The 16,872-nt window shown below is 38.7% G+C and overlaps 1 protein-coding gene across 4 annotated transcripts in view; it reads left to right on the top strand.

Annotated features, from left to right (window-relative positions):
- PCCA (propionyl-CoA carboxylase subunit alpha) overlaps nucleotides 1-16,872 on the top strand; it is a 394,205-nt gene that overhangs the window by 15,415 nt on the left and 361,918 nt on the right. For 3 of the 4 annotated variants that reach the window (XM_027588123.2, XM_035726502.1, XM_035726501.1), the window contains exons 3-4: nucleotides 6,770-6,817; nucleotides 6,927-6,995. In XM_027588123.2, the coding sequence (XP_027443924.1) occupies nucleotides 6,770-6,817; nucleotides 6,927-6,995 (117 nt within the window). Of the gene's footprint in view, nucleotides 1-5,411; nucleotides 5,431-6,769; nucleotides 6,818-6,926; nucleotides 6,996-16,872 lie in introns of those variants that run through there. The other variant, XM_035726503.1, reaches the window with a different exon arrangement.

Genomic DNA, 16,872 nt, shown 5'->3' with positions numbered 1-16,872 from the left:
AGAGTTGGATGCTTGACCGACTGAGCCACACATGTGCCCTGAAATCCATGGTTTAATATGAAAACTTCAGCATAGACAGTATGCCTTGGGATGCATGTATGTCTGTGCATTTCTGGACACATATGTTGAGTTCCAATCTAGAGGTAGTGAGCTGTCCTAACTAGAAACACTCTAGGGGGTGGTTAGCTAGTACTTGTACTAGAGGTCATATTCCAGTGTGGGGGCGGTATAGTATACTACAAAGGGTTCAGCTATCTTTCTCCCTGTTAACTCTGGTAGCCTTCCTCATTAGTATAATAGGTGTTAGAAATGGGCTGTCATTGATGAAAGGCAAGATACGTGTTCTGGGTATTAATATCAGTTCTTAGCTGCTGAAGTAGCAGAATGTAATAGTCTAGTTGGCTTTCCATTCTTTACCTTTAAGATAGAACCTATGCTTGATCCCTAAATGATGTCCTGTGTTTAGCTGCTTGTCTGGGGGTTCTCCATAGCTTGAGTCTGACAGTATGGCTAGCCAAATCAGAATATTGATGTATTTGCCTCAGGTGAAACTTTCATGCACTCTGTTGGAGCATTACAGAGTGAAGGAAGTTGAGCCTTCCCTGAGCTTATCCAGCAAATTTTAAGATCCTTTTTAATGCCTTTTTTTTTTTTTAAAGATTTTATTATTTGAGAGAGAGAACACAAGAGTGGGGTGAGGGGCAGAGGGAGAAGCAGACTCCCTGCGGAGCAGGGAGCCCAATGTGGGGCTGGATCCCAAGACTCTGGGATCACAACCGGAGTCGAAGGCAGATGCTTAGAGAACTGAGCCACCCAGGTGCCCCACTTAAGATCCTTTTTATTTTTGTTCATAAATGTATGTGTGGTGGAGTTTGGTTTGAGATTTGTTTTTGCCATAACCTCATAGTGAGCTTACAATAATAGCTGATTCACCCCTCACATTGGTGGCCATTGATAATTACTAAAAATAAGTGTATATATAACTGTTGGTTTAGGAAATTTAAAGAGCTCCTCCCCTCTCCTTGGAATCTACTAAGGTACATGTTTTGTTGTAAATGTCTGAAATCGGATCTGCCTGCTATCTTTGCCGATGTGAGATGTTGGGGTCTGGGAGCGAATGGTCAAGAAAGAATTCTTGAGACGTGCAAAAATGGTTTTATGAAAGCAGGGGGACTGGACCCGTGGGCAGAAAGAGCTACACTGGGGTTGCGAGGAGGAACTGATTATATACTTTCAAGTTGGGAGGGGCTTAGGGATAGCAGAAGTGTCTAAGGAATTTGGAAGCTAGGTTTCTAGGACCTTGAGCGTCATATACTATAGTCTAGTAAAACCTTAGTCATGAGACCCTTCAGGTGGATATCAGTGGGCCACATGTTTGGAGGATGATTGCTAACAGGTATCTTGGGGTGGGAGGTAGAGATAAAGGAAATTTTCAAAGGGATTTTTTTTTTTTTTTTATACTAAAGAAGACTTACAGGATACTGGGGGTGGGGTGATGTCAAGCTAAGGTTGCCTTTTGCTTCTAGCAAAGTATTGATATTGAGGCAGTTGAATTCCTGGAGGAAGGTCACTCTGCCTGTCCCAAGCACTTGTCAGTGGGCCATAAGTTGTAAGGAAGTTAAATTTTTTTCTATATTTCTTTTGCCTTTGTTCCCCACATCATTTGCCATCTCCTTTGCTGTACCTTTTCCTGAGGTAATTGTGGAGAAACTGTGTAGTGTGCTCAGTCTTGACAAAGTCTATGATACTTTTTGGCACCTAGTGGTGGTTACTGGTGTTGGACTTTCAGACCAAACTGAAGGCTTGCCCTCATGCAGAGGGCCTTTCTACTTCTAGGAATTCTTGCTTATGGCCATTCATTAAATACTGTACTCTTTGTTCTCCTTTATTGTTCCTGTTTTAAATGCAGGTAGATCTGATCTTTATTTGTTAAATAAATTGATTGTCATCTGAACTTGCCTTTGACTCCTTTTTTCACTCCACATTTTATCAGCGACTCATACCCAGTCGAAATCAGGTAAAATTTAATTACTAAAAATACTATTTTTTCAATTTGAGTCTTAACATGTCAACTTGTTTCAGGTATGTTCATAAGAATAGGGAAGATTTAATAGTGATCTGCTTAGAAAAAGACCAGGAGGTTGTAGTAGGCCTTAAGTTAGGGTGAGCCAGGATAGTACTACGGCATGCCTGGCATGACAAATGCGATCTTAATTTGTTTATAAATTATAATTATTAATACAGTGTTTAAAGCTTGTACCATTGATCATGTTACATCCTGGTGTGTTTTGACATGAATATCTGGGTGTGAGCTCTGGCTTTACCCCTGTGAACTTTGTTAAGTGACTTAAGCAGATGTTGGCCTCATCAAGCCTTAGTTTTCTCATTTGTAAATTGGGAATGTTCTCAACTGACCTCCTAGGACTCTTGTGAGGATGAAATGAGAGAGTGCACAGAAGGAATGTGTCCTGGTACCTGGCATGTAGAAAGCATGTGTCCTAAATGTCAGTTGCTTAATGCTTAATATTAGTCTTTTTTTTTTTTTTTTTTTAAGTAGGCTCCATGCCTAGTGTAGAGCCCAATGTGGGGCTTGAACTCACAACCCTGAGATCAAGACCTGAGCTGAGAAGAGTCAGACACTTAACCGACTGAGCCACACAGGTGCCGCTGCTTAATAGTAGTCTTAACAACTCGGTTTTGTACATTTGGAAACAGGCTCAAAATCCACAGATAGTTAAGTGTAAGTGGGTTATAAACTCAAGCCTGGGCTTCTCCTGAGGCAGATTTACCCATTGTGGTAGACTCCTTGTCAGAAGTGTTGGTAAGGGGGGTGCCTGGGTGGCTCAGTCGTTAAGTGTCTGCCTCCGGCTCAGGTCATGATGCCCGGGTCCTGGGATCGAGCCCCGCATCGTGCTCCCTGCTCAGCGGGAAGCCTGCTTCTCCCTCTCCCACTCCCCCTGCTTATGTTCCCTCTCTCGCTGTCTCTCTCTCTCTCAAATAAATAAATAAAATCTTGAAAAAAAAAAAAAAAGGAAGTGTTGGTAAGGGACTGTGTGGAGTTCTGTGGTCATTCCTTCAAGTACCCAGGGGAACGGGCCAGCTCAGCCTTTCTCTCAGGCTCTGAATGGAGTGAAGGGTCCTTGGTGGTTTTAGACCCTAGCTATGAAGATACAAGTATGTGGAAAGAAGGAAGGAGGGATAGAGAATGGAATTAAGAGGAGATAACTTAAAAAAAAAAATCCTCAGGAAATATCCATTGTGTTTCTTACCATGGGTGACCTCATTAGCACAGTTATAGAACCACTGCTGCAAAAGTCCTTCTTTATCTCTCATGGTACCTGAGAGCCCTTCTGTCTTCAGGATTTAGGTTCTTGATTTAAAGGTTGTTTTGTTTCCCTTAGAATACCTTTAGAGTGCCTTACATGTAACTCTCCACATACAGGATAAAGTCCAATTCCTGAAATGGCATATAAGTCCTTTCATAATCTGTTTTTTTTTTACCCTAGCTTTGTTTGCTACAACTCCCCTGCACGTATTTTGTGCTTCAGCTATATTAAAAACTACTCATTGGGGTGCCTGGGTGGCTCAGTCTGTTAAGCTTCTGACTCTTGATATCGGTTCAGGTCACGATCTCATGGGTCTTGGGATCGAGCCCTGCATTGGGCTCCGTGTCAGGGGAGTTTGCTTGGGATTGTCTCTCTCCCTCCCACTCCCCCCTCCCCAGCTGTATCTTTAAAAAAATTACTTGTTTTTCAGTGTTGCCCTGTGCTTTCAGTGCCCCTGCCTTTGCACATGCTGTTCACTCTTCCTTCTCTGCACTGACCACAGCCTCTTGGCTGTAGTTGTATTATAGCACTTAACCACATTTTGTTGTGATGGCACCAAATTGTACATTCAAGTTGTCAAATGCACTTGATGTTTCCCTGTAATTTTTGATATGGAGGGAATTTTAAAATTGATATAAATTTATTTGTATATATATTCTTTTATAATCATAGCTTATCTGAAAGAATATACAGGAAACTGGTAATAGCAGTTACCTTTGGAGCAAAGACCTGGGTGTCTCTATAGTATATCACCTTTGGTACCTTTTAAACCCTGAATCATATATGTATATTTAAATAAATATACATAAGAATATCTTATGTATGGAAAGTTAATTGATATGGTCAGCTTTATTTAGCTTGTGTACTAATTGGTATTAATAGTCCTGTATTAGGGTTCTTCAGAGAAGTAGAACCAGTAGGAGATAATATGGAGATCTGCTGGCTCACAATTGAGGCCAAGTCCCATGATCTGCGCCCTGCAAGCCAGAGACACAGGAGAGCTGGCGGCATAATTCTAGTCCAGGTCCAAAGGCCTGAGGACCTGGGAACCAATGGTGTCAGTAAGTTCCAGAAAGGAGAAGACCCATAACCCAGCTCAATCAGGAAAGCAGAACAAACACTCCCTTCCTCTACTTTTTATCTCTCGGGCCCTCCATGGATGGGATAATGCTCACCCACGTTGGGGAGGGCAGTGTACAGGGCTGAGTCCACTGATACACATGTTAGTCTCATCTGGAGACACCCTCACAGACACACCCAGAAATAACGTTTCATCTGGGCACCCTGTGGCCCCGTCCGGTTGTGTGAAAAATTAACTGTCACAAGCCCTGCACAGAGAAGACGCGTTAGGTGCAGATACTCGTTTTGATACAGATTTTTCCCCGTTCGGTAGGTTCACATTCCTAGATTTGTCAAAAACAGTGTGGTGTGTGGCCCAGAGGAGTGAAGAACAGCTGTAGCGAACACCTCTTGAGAATATATTGTACGCTGGGCACTACTCTAAACTTGAAGGGTGTTGATTCCTGCTCTCTCAGCCTCTTTTGGCAGGTGCCACTCTTACTCTTACATACTAAGAAATGAGGGTCAAGAGGGGTGGCTTGCCCTTTTGTGATGAGCACTGGCTGTTAGATGTAAGTGATGAATCACTGCATTCTCCTCTTGAAACCAATACGACACTCTGTGTTAACTAACTTGGATTCAGTAAAAACTTGGAAGGGAGGAGAAAAAAAAGGGTCGTTTGCTCACACAAGAACACATGGTAGTGTTGGGATTCCAGCCTGGGCACTTTAGTTCCAGACTGGCTCTTAACTATATTCTGCCACTCAGATAAAAATTAAGATGGAATTCTTAATCCTTGTAATGTTATATAATTTGTTGTATTTGCTGTAACAGTTGCTGCATGTATAACTTCACTGTGCTGTTTTTATCAGATGTCATCTGTTTAATACTTATAAAAATGTACATTTTAAGATGTGGTTCAAAGAAGTGTACTTTTTTTCTTTGTATATTCTGTAAATTCTTGTATATTCTTACTGTTCAGCAGGGATTTACCATGACCATGTGGGTATCGAATGGCAGATGATTTTGCAGTCTCAGGCTTGAGGTGAGATTAGGGTATTTTAAGGGTCCATCTGCTCAAGACTCTGAATGATTCAGGATTCTATCAGATTAGGAATTTACCAATTTTTAAGGCAGAGGCTTGTCTCAGTTTGGTGGAATAAGGCATGTGTGACATGAAGGTTAAACCAAGACTTTGAAAGCCTTTTCCAATGCTGAGATTGTGACTCCCTGTTGGGTTAAAATATTGCTTTCAGTTATATTAGAGGACTTTTAAGATCATATATAGCTTTAACTTTCTTTTGGAAATGTAACTAAAACTTTTTCTATAGTTCTATTTAACTTATAACAATTTACTAACCCAGAAATAATTGTGTACTAAAATGTATCCAAATTACTTGTAATTGTGTGTTTCTTTAACAGGATTAGCCTGTACAATTTTAGAATAGTAAGAGAACCTTATTAAATAGTTTCCCCTTAGAATGTTACCAGTTTATATGTGGGAGTAAAGACCTACAGAGATTGATTTGCTTCAAGTCAGATAGGTTATTGTTAGTGGCAAAGCTGGGCTTAGAATTGAGGTCTCTAAGAGCTTCTTCACACAGAATGGAACTACTCTATTATGAGGCCTCAGCTGCTTCAAAATTTGGTTATTCAAACTTAACATTGTATTCAACTAGCATAACCTGCTTGGTCTGGGAATCTTTGGATATAAGCATAATTAGTTTCTATTCTGAGTTACTGAAAATATCATTTAATGCCCAACAAAGATGGTGTAAAAATTACATCAAACTTTCCTTTGGTAAACAACTCATGACATTGAGAATTTCCCTGAATTTAGTTTTTTTTTTTTTTAAAGATTTTATTTATTTATTTGAGAGAGAGAATGAGATAGAGAGAGAGCATGAGAGGGGAAAGGGTCAGAGGGAGAAGCAGACTTCCTGCTGAGCAGGGAGCCCGATGTGGGACTCGATCCCGGGACTCCAGGATCATGACCTGAGCCGAAGGCAGTCGCTCAACCAACTGAGCCACCCAGGCGCCCCTCCCTGAATTTAGAATATAAATTTTTGAGTAAGTGGTCAAGCAATTCTATTTAAATTTTTTTAGCATTCAGAAATATCATTTGAAGATTCTTTTGGCAAGAGAATTTATGTAGTCCACTTATGATTTACCGAACCTAATCAGTTGATGCTTTTACAGAGTAGTTATAGGGCCAGATCCTACCAGATAAGTTTAGTAGCAACCTGGTTGTAGATGAACATATGTATAATATTTAATATTACTGTAGGAAGTAATGTTTTTTAGGATCATGTCCAGTGTTGTGGGAAAGCTTGTTTTTCAAAGTGAGAGTAACAATTTCTTATGTGTGTTTTTTCTCTTTTTAGACTTTCGATAAAATTCTTATTGCTAATAGAGGAGAAATTGCATGTAGGGTGAGTAGAATTTTAATCTTATTTTCCATTTTACTTTGTGAATTTTATTATTAAATCCCTTTAAATCCAAATCCTTGTTAATAGATAATGTTTATGTATTTTAAAATAGGTTATTAAAACTTGCAAGAAGATGGGCATTAAGACGGTTGCCATCCATAGTGATGTTGATGCTAGTTCCGTAAGTATATTTTTGCTTTATTTGAAACAGGACCTTATTTGTAGTTAAACAAAGTAAGTTCTTCCCCCCACCCACCCCGGCCTGAAAAGGATATACACAATTACAAAAAAAATCTAATTATTCACTCCTGTATTAAGCAAAATGGAAGCATCATGATGTCTTTAATATGTGTCTAAACTTTTTCCCCAAGGTTTTAAAAATCTAGAGTTTAAAAATTGCTGGACTGGTTGCTGACTACAAAGTAGATTTGAGCAAAGCTTGAGGAGGTTCCATTCACAGATTGATGAGATGTTTATACCGTGCTGCCTTATGAGAGCACAGTTTCCCACAGCTGAATTCCAGTTAATTGTTTAACCTTCATAAATGCTTCGTGTTCAGCTGAAAGTTTGATAAAAGAAGGATAGGCTAATACTAATTGGACATGAACACAAGGAGTAGTATAAAGCAGTGAATGATACATTATTTTATTGGGGATTTTTAACCACAGCAGGCATTTTTAGCAGTAGTAAACGATGAAGGAGTAGAGAAAAATGCCATGAGAAAATAATGTAAATTTTTGGAACTTTGGGGGATGAAATATAAGTAGTTGTACTTTAAGTTAGTGTTTTTCATTCTTGCATACTACTTTTGGTAACAGTACCTATTGGTAATGTCAGCTTTTATTGTATAGTAATACAATACAGAGGATTTTCAATATTTGTGATTTCTTGTTTTATCTAGAACTATGTTCATTTAGCTTTATTGTGACTGTCTTCCTTTTTTAAAAGAAGAGAACCATTGGAAGCTTCTCTAATTTCCTGAAAATAAAGGTTAGGTACTTATCTTGTTTATTTGACAGATGCATTTAAAATAGTTGTTTACTTAAAAGCAATTAAATCAAGCAGTTAAATAAACTTATTTTGTGTATATAGTTTTTTTTGTTTAATATTGGTTTCTGGCCTCTTTACTAATAATTTGTTTTAATTGATAACTTCAATAGTAGTTTATATTCCTTACAAGATATTCATGAAATACTGAGAAAACTGTTACTTTAATCTTTCTTGATCATTAAATTAAGGCAATTATCAACAGCAAACTCCTTTAGAAAAAAGTTTGTGTCACCATCAGGCTAGTAATAGATTTAAAATTCCTTCTTCTTGGGATGCCTGGCTGGCTCTGTTGGAGTGTGCGACTCTTGATCTTGGGATTGTGAGATTGAGTCCTATGTTGGGTGGAAAGATTACTTAAAAAAATCTTAAAAACAACAACAACAAAACCAACCCTCTTTTTTGTCTTGTGTTCATTTTGATTGTGTTAGCTTGCGAGGTGTTTTCATTCAACGATAAATTGAGAGAGAAAAAGGTTTGAATTGTGGACAATCACTGTTTTTACATCAAGTCTGATAGTAACCTTTCACTTATTTTTCTCATATCAAAATACAGGTAGTTCTCTATTCTGTGTTCTCATGAAGATGACTGTTGGCATGGATTGTCCAAAATTATTTATATTGTGATTTTTTTTTCATGTTTATATTTCAGTGTTGGTATTCTAGCCCCCGATAGCATGACTACCTTTCCCATTCTTAAATTTCTAGCTTTGTATTCTTGTTGGGTAGAAGCTAGGACCAGTGGAAGGAGTGCCCTGAGACAGAGTCCCAAGTCCTTCAAAGGGAATGATAGAGACATGAGCTGGAGGCAAGGATGGGGATAAATAAGCTACACATTAAAAGTCCAGGAGCACAACATCCTGACCTTGTGGCTTCCAAGACCTTGTGGTTGACAGACCAAAGAGCCACAGGTGCAGAACTTGTGCTCTTCTCTTCCACCTCTGCCCCAGGGTAACGACTAGACTCATGATGCATTTGCATTGTGGGGAGAGCCCCCCCCCCCCCCCGCCCCTTGGAGAAAGGCTGCCTTGACAGATACTAACCTTGTAGGGTCAAAAACTCCTCTTTCCAACCTGTGGGAGGAGTTTCCTAAATGATTGGAAGCCCCCTAGGTTAGAGACCACCCCACTGTCCATCACAGCTCCTCCCAGCCCAGAGAGACCCAGTAACATCCAATCCCAAAACAACCCAGAGGCCAAGTAGACCTCTGGGAGCTTGCCTGCTCTCCCACCTTGAGATTGTACTTTCTGCTTTAATAAAGTGCTTTGCACTTGCTACTTTCAAGCTGTCTTCATTAGAATGCAGGTCCTCATGTAAATCTTCTTGTGGTGAATCCAAGTACCGAGACCTCTGTTCACAGAACACAGACTCTCTCACCTGTAACATTCTGATCTAGAGCTAGACTGTCCCTTTCCAGGCTTTGAAAAAACTAGTTTCAAAAGAGATGGTCTAAGTTTTAAGATGGTCTTTCGTATCCTTCTAAAGCAGAGATGGTAGTTTCATATTTTAAAGACTTTTAGTCACTTTTTGCTGAAAGTGGAAAGGAAATAAGTCTACCAGATATTATAATACATTATTTATTTTTAAGATTTTATTTTTTGACAGACAGCGAGAGAGGGAGTACAAAAGCAGGGGGAGTGGGAGAGGGAGCAGCAGGCTTCCCGCGGAGCAGGGAGCCCGATGCGGGGCTCAATCCCAGGACCCTGGGATCATGACCTGAGCCGAAGGCAGATGCTTAATGACTGAGCCACCCAGGTGCCCCAGTCCTTTTGATTTTTGCTGTTCACTGGTCATTATGTGTTCTCATTGTAGTTTTAATTTAAATTCTCTGATGAATATTGATGTTGAGTACCTTTTCATATTAATGGCCATTTATATTCTTTTTTTTTTTTTTTAAAGATTTTTATTTATTTGAGAGAGAGAGAGAGAGAGAGAGAGAGAGAAACAGCATGAGAGGGGAGAAGGTCAGAGGGAGAAGCAGGCTCCCCGCTGAGCCGGGAGCCTGATGTGGGACTCGATCCCAGGATTCCGGGATCATGACCTGAGCCGAAGGCAGTCGCTTAACCAACTGAGCCACCCAGGCACCCAGTGGCCATTTATATTCTTAAGTGTTTGTTCAAACATATAATTGGAAGAGCGGTACAGTGAATACTTGCATACCCTTTGCCTGGATTCACCAGTTGTTAACATTTTGGTACGTTTGCTTATATCTGTATCCATATATATAAGTATATATTATGTTTCTTTACTTTTTTTTTTTTTTTGCTAAAGAATTTGAAATTAAGTTACAGACACTGTGGCATTTCACCCCTAAATACATCAGTATTCATTTCCAGGAAAAGGATATTCTCTTACATACACCTTATCAAAGCTGGGAAAATTACCAGTTATTCTATAGTGTAATATGCAAACTATATTCAGATTTCCCCACTTGTCTCCGAATGTCTTTTTTTTTTAAAAATATATATATATTTTAAATTTATGAAAGAGAGAGGGAGCGAGGACAAGCGGGGGAGTGGCGGAGGGAGAGGGAGAACCAGGCTCCCCACTGATCAGGAACCCCGATGCGGGACTTGACCCCAGGACCCAGAGATCATGACCTGAGCTGAAGGCAGATGCTTAACCGACTGAGCCACCCAGGTGCCCCAAATGTCTATTTTTTTTTTTTTCTTTTAATCTATGCTCTACTCCCAACTTGGGGATCGAACTCATGACCTTAAGATGAAGGTGCTGTAATGACTAAACCATCCAAATAAATGTCTTTAATATTTTTCTTTGACTTATGGTTCAATCAAGGTTCATGAATTGTATTTGTATTATGCCTCTTTAGTCTCTTAATCTAAAATAGTCCTCCTATCTTTCCTCCTTTCTTTGATTTTCATGATACTATTTTGAGGAATTCATGCTAATTGGCTTATAGATATTCTGGATTTGTTGGATTGTTTCCTCATGAACAGATTTAGTTTAAATATTTTTTGAGAAGAATACTTCATAAGTTATCTTACTATTGTATCCTATCAAGAGGTTCATGATGTTGGGTGGTTCTGGTTACACTAAGTTTGATGACTTGGTTGAGGTAGCTATTATCAGGTTTCTCCTTTCCTTTTTTTTTTTTTTTAAAGATTTTATTTATTTATTTGAGAGAGAGAGAATGAGAGATAGAGAGCATGAGAGGGAAGAGGGTCCGAGGGAGAAGCAGACTCCCTGCTGAGCAGGGAGCCCGATGCGGGACTCGATCCCGGGACTCCAGGATCATGACCTGAGCTGAAGGCAGTCACTTAACCAACTGAGCCACCCAGGCGCCCTCCTTTCCTTTTGAAAATTTTTTTCCTCTTTTGAATTTTTTGGGGGTGAATCTTTGAAACCATGTGAATATTTGTCCCCCCAACAGCCTCTCATCTAATATTTTTGCATCCACTGATACAAATTTTCTGACACAGTAATTTGGTTACATTTGTCTTATGCTGTCTGTTGAGAAACATGTCAGATCTACTCCATTTTGAATCTGTTTTTTGGTATTATCTTTTTTTCTTATGTATTTGAGGCCTCCTTTCATGTCTTACTCATTTTTAACTTTATTTTGAAGCTTCTATCATACTGCTGTATTATCCCAAGTTCCTGGTGTCTATTTCTGACTTTTCTTTCCGGTGGACAGTCTTCTCACGTGCTGTTTTTGGCTTATGACCTCCTATTTGAAATCTCTGCTGTTGAATCCCAGCATGGTTTGGGTTGCATTTATGACCCTGTTGGGTGGGTGCTATATTTGTTTCTACCAGGCTCTCCAGGGCATCCCTCATCAGGGACTACTTTTTATATTAATTTATTGGCATGACATTTGCTGAATAGATTTTTTACTTTGAACCACAAAGTTTAAATATTTGTCTTCCATGTACTTAGTAGATTGATATTTTTCTCCCCTTTTCACTTAGGATGTAATTTTTTGAGCAACTTGGCCTTATGTAGGGAGTTTTCCTTCTGACCTTTAACTCCTTTTTCTGAGAATTAAAACTCAGTTCTTTAGATTCTTTTTTTTTTTCTTACTAGATTACCAGTTTATTATAAAAGGATATAGCTCAGAAACAGCCAGATGGAAGACCTAAATAAGGCAAGGTATGGGGAGAGGGCAGGAAGCTTGCATACCCTCTCTAGGCACACCATTCTCTTTGAACCTCCATGTGCTCACCAACCCCAGGTCTTTGGATTCTTGAGATTCCCCACTTGTACTCTCCATGATTAGCTGTGCTATCGGCTCAGGTGGATACTGTCTGGCTTTCAGCTTCCTCTTTGTTTTTGATCCCTGGGGATTGCTTGTAGTTTCTTGTAAGCCAAATTGTTCATTTAAAGGATGTTTGTTAAATTTAATCTAGGGATTTAGGTGCTTGTAGGGAGGGTTTGCAGGTTATCTAGTTGGCTTATTCTTGGGTAGTCTTAAAAATAGTATGATATCCTATCCTCTGTTGAGGAAGTTGTCCCGCTTTTTTTGAGAAGTGAAGACTGAGAGAGAGCAGTATCAAAATCGGACTTAGGAAGGCAGTTCACATATACTGATGAGATTACTGCAGCTCCATCCAGGGAATGAGGCCAGAGTCCACAAGCAGTATAATGCACTGCTTTGGGAAATGGTCAGGGCAGGAAAGGCAAAATGGGAATTATGCCTCTTACCAAGTCATGAATTATCTTTTATGTGTTCTCCAGGCCCTTATTATTCTTTGGAAAGATTTTTAGAGAATGGTTTATAAAGGGAAGATAGTCCTAGTGGAAGACTGTATCCTGCTGGAATTTTGGATTGTGTTGTAGCTGCAGATCAATTTGGGACGTGTTACTATCTCAACATTAAGTCCTCTTATCCACGGACATGGATATTCCATTTGATGGTGTTCCACTTTGGTTGCTTTAATTTCAGCAATGTTTTGTAGTTTTCAGAGTATAAGTTTTGCACTTAACTTTATTTATTAGTGAGTATTTAGTATTTTTGATATTAGGATGGTACTTTTTTTAATTTCAATTTTTATTAATTACAAGTTAATAGAAATACAGTCAACTTTTGTATAGTGATCGTGTGTTCTGTAACCTTGCTGAACTTGTTTATTAGGCCTCTGCGTGTGTGTGTGTGTGTGTGTGTGTGTGTGTGTGTGTGTGTGTGTGTGTGTGTTTAAACAGATCCTTAGGATTATCTCTAGAAGACCATGTGCAAATAGAAATAGTTTTACTTCTTTCAGTTCAATCTGGGTGCTTTTTATTTCATATTCTTAATTTTCCTGGCTTTAACCTTTACAATGATATTGAAGTCATGAGAGTAAGCATCTTGTTTTGTTCCTCATCTTTGGGGGAAAGCATTCAGTATTTCACAATTAAGTTTGATTTAGGCTCTGGGATTTTCATAAATTCCATTATCAGGTTGAGGAAGTGCTTGGTATTTCTGGATTATTGAGTGTTTTTTCATGATTGGGCATTGGATTATTTCAAATGCTTTTTCTGTGTCTACTGAGATGATGTGATTTTGTCCATAGTTCTAGTGATATGGTGTATTGCATTAATTTTTGGATATTAAACCAGCCTTGCATTCCTGGGATATATCACACTTGGTCATGGTATGTAGTTTTTTGTATATGTTGCTGGGTGCATTTTATTAGTGTTTTGTTGAGAAGTTTTTATCCATGGTTATAAGAGCTATTGGTCTGTAGTTTTCTTGTGATGGCTTTGTTTTTGGTATCAGAGTGAAATTGGCCTCATAAGTTGGGAAGTATTCCCTCATCTCCTGTTGTTTTGGAAGAGTCTGTGAAGAATTAGCATTAATTATTCCTTAAATGTTTGGTAGAATTCACCAGTGAAGCCATCTGGATTTGGGCTTTTCTCCGTGGGAAGCTGTGTGTTTTTTGTTTTACTTTTGAAGATTTTATTTTTTATTTTCTTAAAGATTTTATTTTTAAGTAATCTCTACACTCAACATGGGGTTTGAACTCTCAACTCTGAGATCAAGAGTTGAATGCCCTACTGACTAAGCCAGGCAGGATCCCTCTGTGGGTAGTTTTTTGATTATTCAGTCTCTTGTTAAAGGTTTATTCAGATTTTGTCTATAGTTGGTGTCTTTTTTAGGGATTTGTCCATTTCATCTAAGTTATCTGGTTTATTGATAGGGTTATAGTATATCCTTATTTTTATTTCTGTAACTTTGGTAATAATTTATTTTATTCCTGATTTTAGGCATATGAGTGTTTTTTCCTTGGTCACTTGAACTAAAGGTTTTCAATTTTATTGATATTTTCAAAGAGCCAACATTTTATCTCATTGATCTTTTTTTAATTCTCTACCTCATTTATGTTTAGTCTTTATTCCCTTTATTCTGCTTGCTCTGGGTTATTTTGCTCTTTTTAAGAGTTTCTTTTTTCTTTCTTTCTTTCTTTCTTTTTTTTTTTTTTAAGATTTAGTCATTCACTTAGAGGCAGAGAGCAATCCAAGCAGACTCTGTGCTGGGTATGGAATCCGATGTGGGGCTCTATCCCACGACCCTGAGATCACTACTCTAGCTGAAATCAATCGTTGGAGGCTGAACTGAATCTGCCACACAGGTTCCCCTTAAAAGTTTGAGGTAGAAGATTAGGTTGTTGGCTTGAGGTATGTATATATGTATTTATTTATATTTTTTAGGATTTTATTTGACACAGAGAGAGACTTGAGAGCACAAGCAGGGGGACCGGGAGAGGGAGAAGCAAGCTCCCCACTGAGCAGGGAGCCTGATGTGGGGCTCGGTCCCAGGACCTTGAAATCATGACCTGAGCCAAAGGCAGACACTTAACTGATCGAGCCACCCAGGCTCCCTTTGAGGTCTTTCTTTAATGTAGGTGTTGAGCTGTATGCATTTTTCTGTTGTTTAGCTGCACCCGGTATGTTTTGGTTATTTTGTTCTTCATTTTTATTTTGAAAATATTTTCTTATTTCCCTTGTGATTTCTTTTTTGACCCACTGGTTATTTAGGAGTGTGTTTAATCCACATTATTTGTGAGCTTCCCAAGTTTTTCATTCCTCATTTCTAGTTTCCTTCAATTTTGGCTAGACAGCATGCTTTCTATTTCCTTCTTTTTCTTTCTTTTTTAAGATTTTATTTGTTTGACAGAGTGCCTGTGCACAAGCAGGGTGGGAGGCAGAGGGAGAGGGAGAAGCAGACTCCCTGGTCAGCAGGGAGCCTGATGTGGGGCTCAGTCCCAGGACACTGAGATCATAACCTGAGCTGAAGGCAGATGCTTAACCGACTGAGCCAGCGTCCCTCTATTTGTATCTTTTAAAATTTCTTGGTGTTTGTTTTATTCTACAGCATATGTTCTATCCTGGAGAATGTTTCATGTGATCTTAAGAATGGCTATTCTGGGGGCACCTGGGTAGCTCAGTCATTAAGTGTCTGCTCGGCTCAGGTCGCGGTCCCGGGGTCCTGGGATCGAGCCCTGTATCGGGCTCCCCGCTTGGTGGGAAGCCTGCTTCTCCCTCACCCACTCCCCCTGCTTGTGTTCCCTCTCTCTATCAAATAAATAAATAAAATCTTAAAAAATAAGTGACTATTCTGTTTTGGGGGAGTGTTCTCTAGATGCCTTTCAGGACTGGTTGGTTCACTGGAATATTCACGTCTTGTGTTTCCTTGTTGATCTTCTGGTGTTTGATCCATTATTGAAAGTGGGGTTTAACATGCTTTTAAAAAATGTTAAGTATTTATTTTGTTTTGCTCAGAGTACAAAATTGGTGACAATTATAGGCCTGTAACTGCATGAAAGAGCCTGAATAAGGTGAGAGATCACTGACTAAGGGACTCTAGGTTGTTATAGAAGGAATGGAGTAGGGTGTTCAGGTAGAGATTCTCACAAGAATTCTTTGCAGTTTTCAGTAAGCAAGAAATTGTGACACTACTTAAATTGCTGTAGACTGAGAGAAAGAAAAATAGATTTCCTTTTAAAAAACACTTATTTTTTATGAAGCCACCATAATAACTCAGCAGTCAAAATCTGGGCAAAGATAGCGAAAAATAAAATTACAATGACTGTCATATTGATAGAAGAATACTAATAGGAAATAGGATAACATAATTTATTCAAATAGTATGCTGCAGCCATGCAGAGTGTATTCATGACATTTTGGTATGGTTCAATATTAGAGACTATTAGTTTAATTGAATGTACTAATTAGTTAGTAGAGGAAAACTGGATGATCATCTTGATAAAAGCCGAAATGTCATTACAAGAAATTCACTGTCTTCTTGTAAAATCCTTAGTAAAACAGGATTAGATGCATGCTGCCTTCCCTTAATAAAAAGGTTATACCTCATAGGAAGCATTCTTAGGAAATTCAGGATGAAGACTGATAGATTTACTGTCACTGCTATTTAACAGCATTTGAGAAGTGCTAGGTAATGCAGTTAGGCAAGAGTTGTAAAATGGTGGGAGGGAAAGGCAGAAATAGTAAGATTGTATTGAGTTTCTAGTTACGCAGTTAACTGAGTAACTCTTTAGAAATAGTAAACAAAACAAAACAAAACAAAACTGTGGTAGTTAAATAAATCTATAGCTTTCCTATATGTATATTAACAAGGTAGAAAACACAGCTTAAATGTAGCTTCATAGAAATAGTGGAAAAGGTAAAACACTTTGATACGAAATTTGTAGGACTTCTTATTTTTGTGTAGGGAAATTGAATGGTATAAATATTATTTGAAAGTTAGTGTACATTTTTCTGTTAAATCCTAATATAATGTAAATTTGCACAATGACCTAGCCAATTCTGTGGAAAATTGAGGAGGGGACTATTCTAACAGATATTAAAGTACATTTTAAATACCTTATCATGAAGAAATAATTAGGGCCCCTCCATTAAACTTTGGAGCAAGGAGAGACAGGTCTCTGGAGTAAACTCATTAGATTTTAGGCAGTGGGCTGATACAGGAGAACTTCTTGATGTGTTGAAGAGGGCCTTATTATTGTTATTAACTTAGAAGGCAGGAGAGGTAGATTCTAGGGTTTTATGCTACTA

This window comes from Zalophus californianus, chromosome 3 (assembly GCF_009762305.2).
Source record: "Zalophus californianus isolate mZalCal1 chromosome 3, mZalCal1.pri.v2, whole genome shotgun sequence".
Classification (NCBI taxonomy): domain Eukaryota; kingdom Metazoa; phylum Chordata; class Mammalia; order Carnivora; family Otariidae; genus Zalophus; species Zalophus californianus.
The sequence above is the reverse complement of the archived record's forward strand: the minus strand, read 5'-3'. Positions and strand labels throughout refer to the sequence as shown.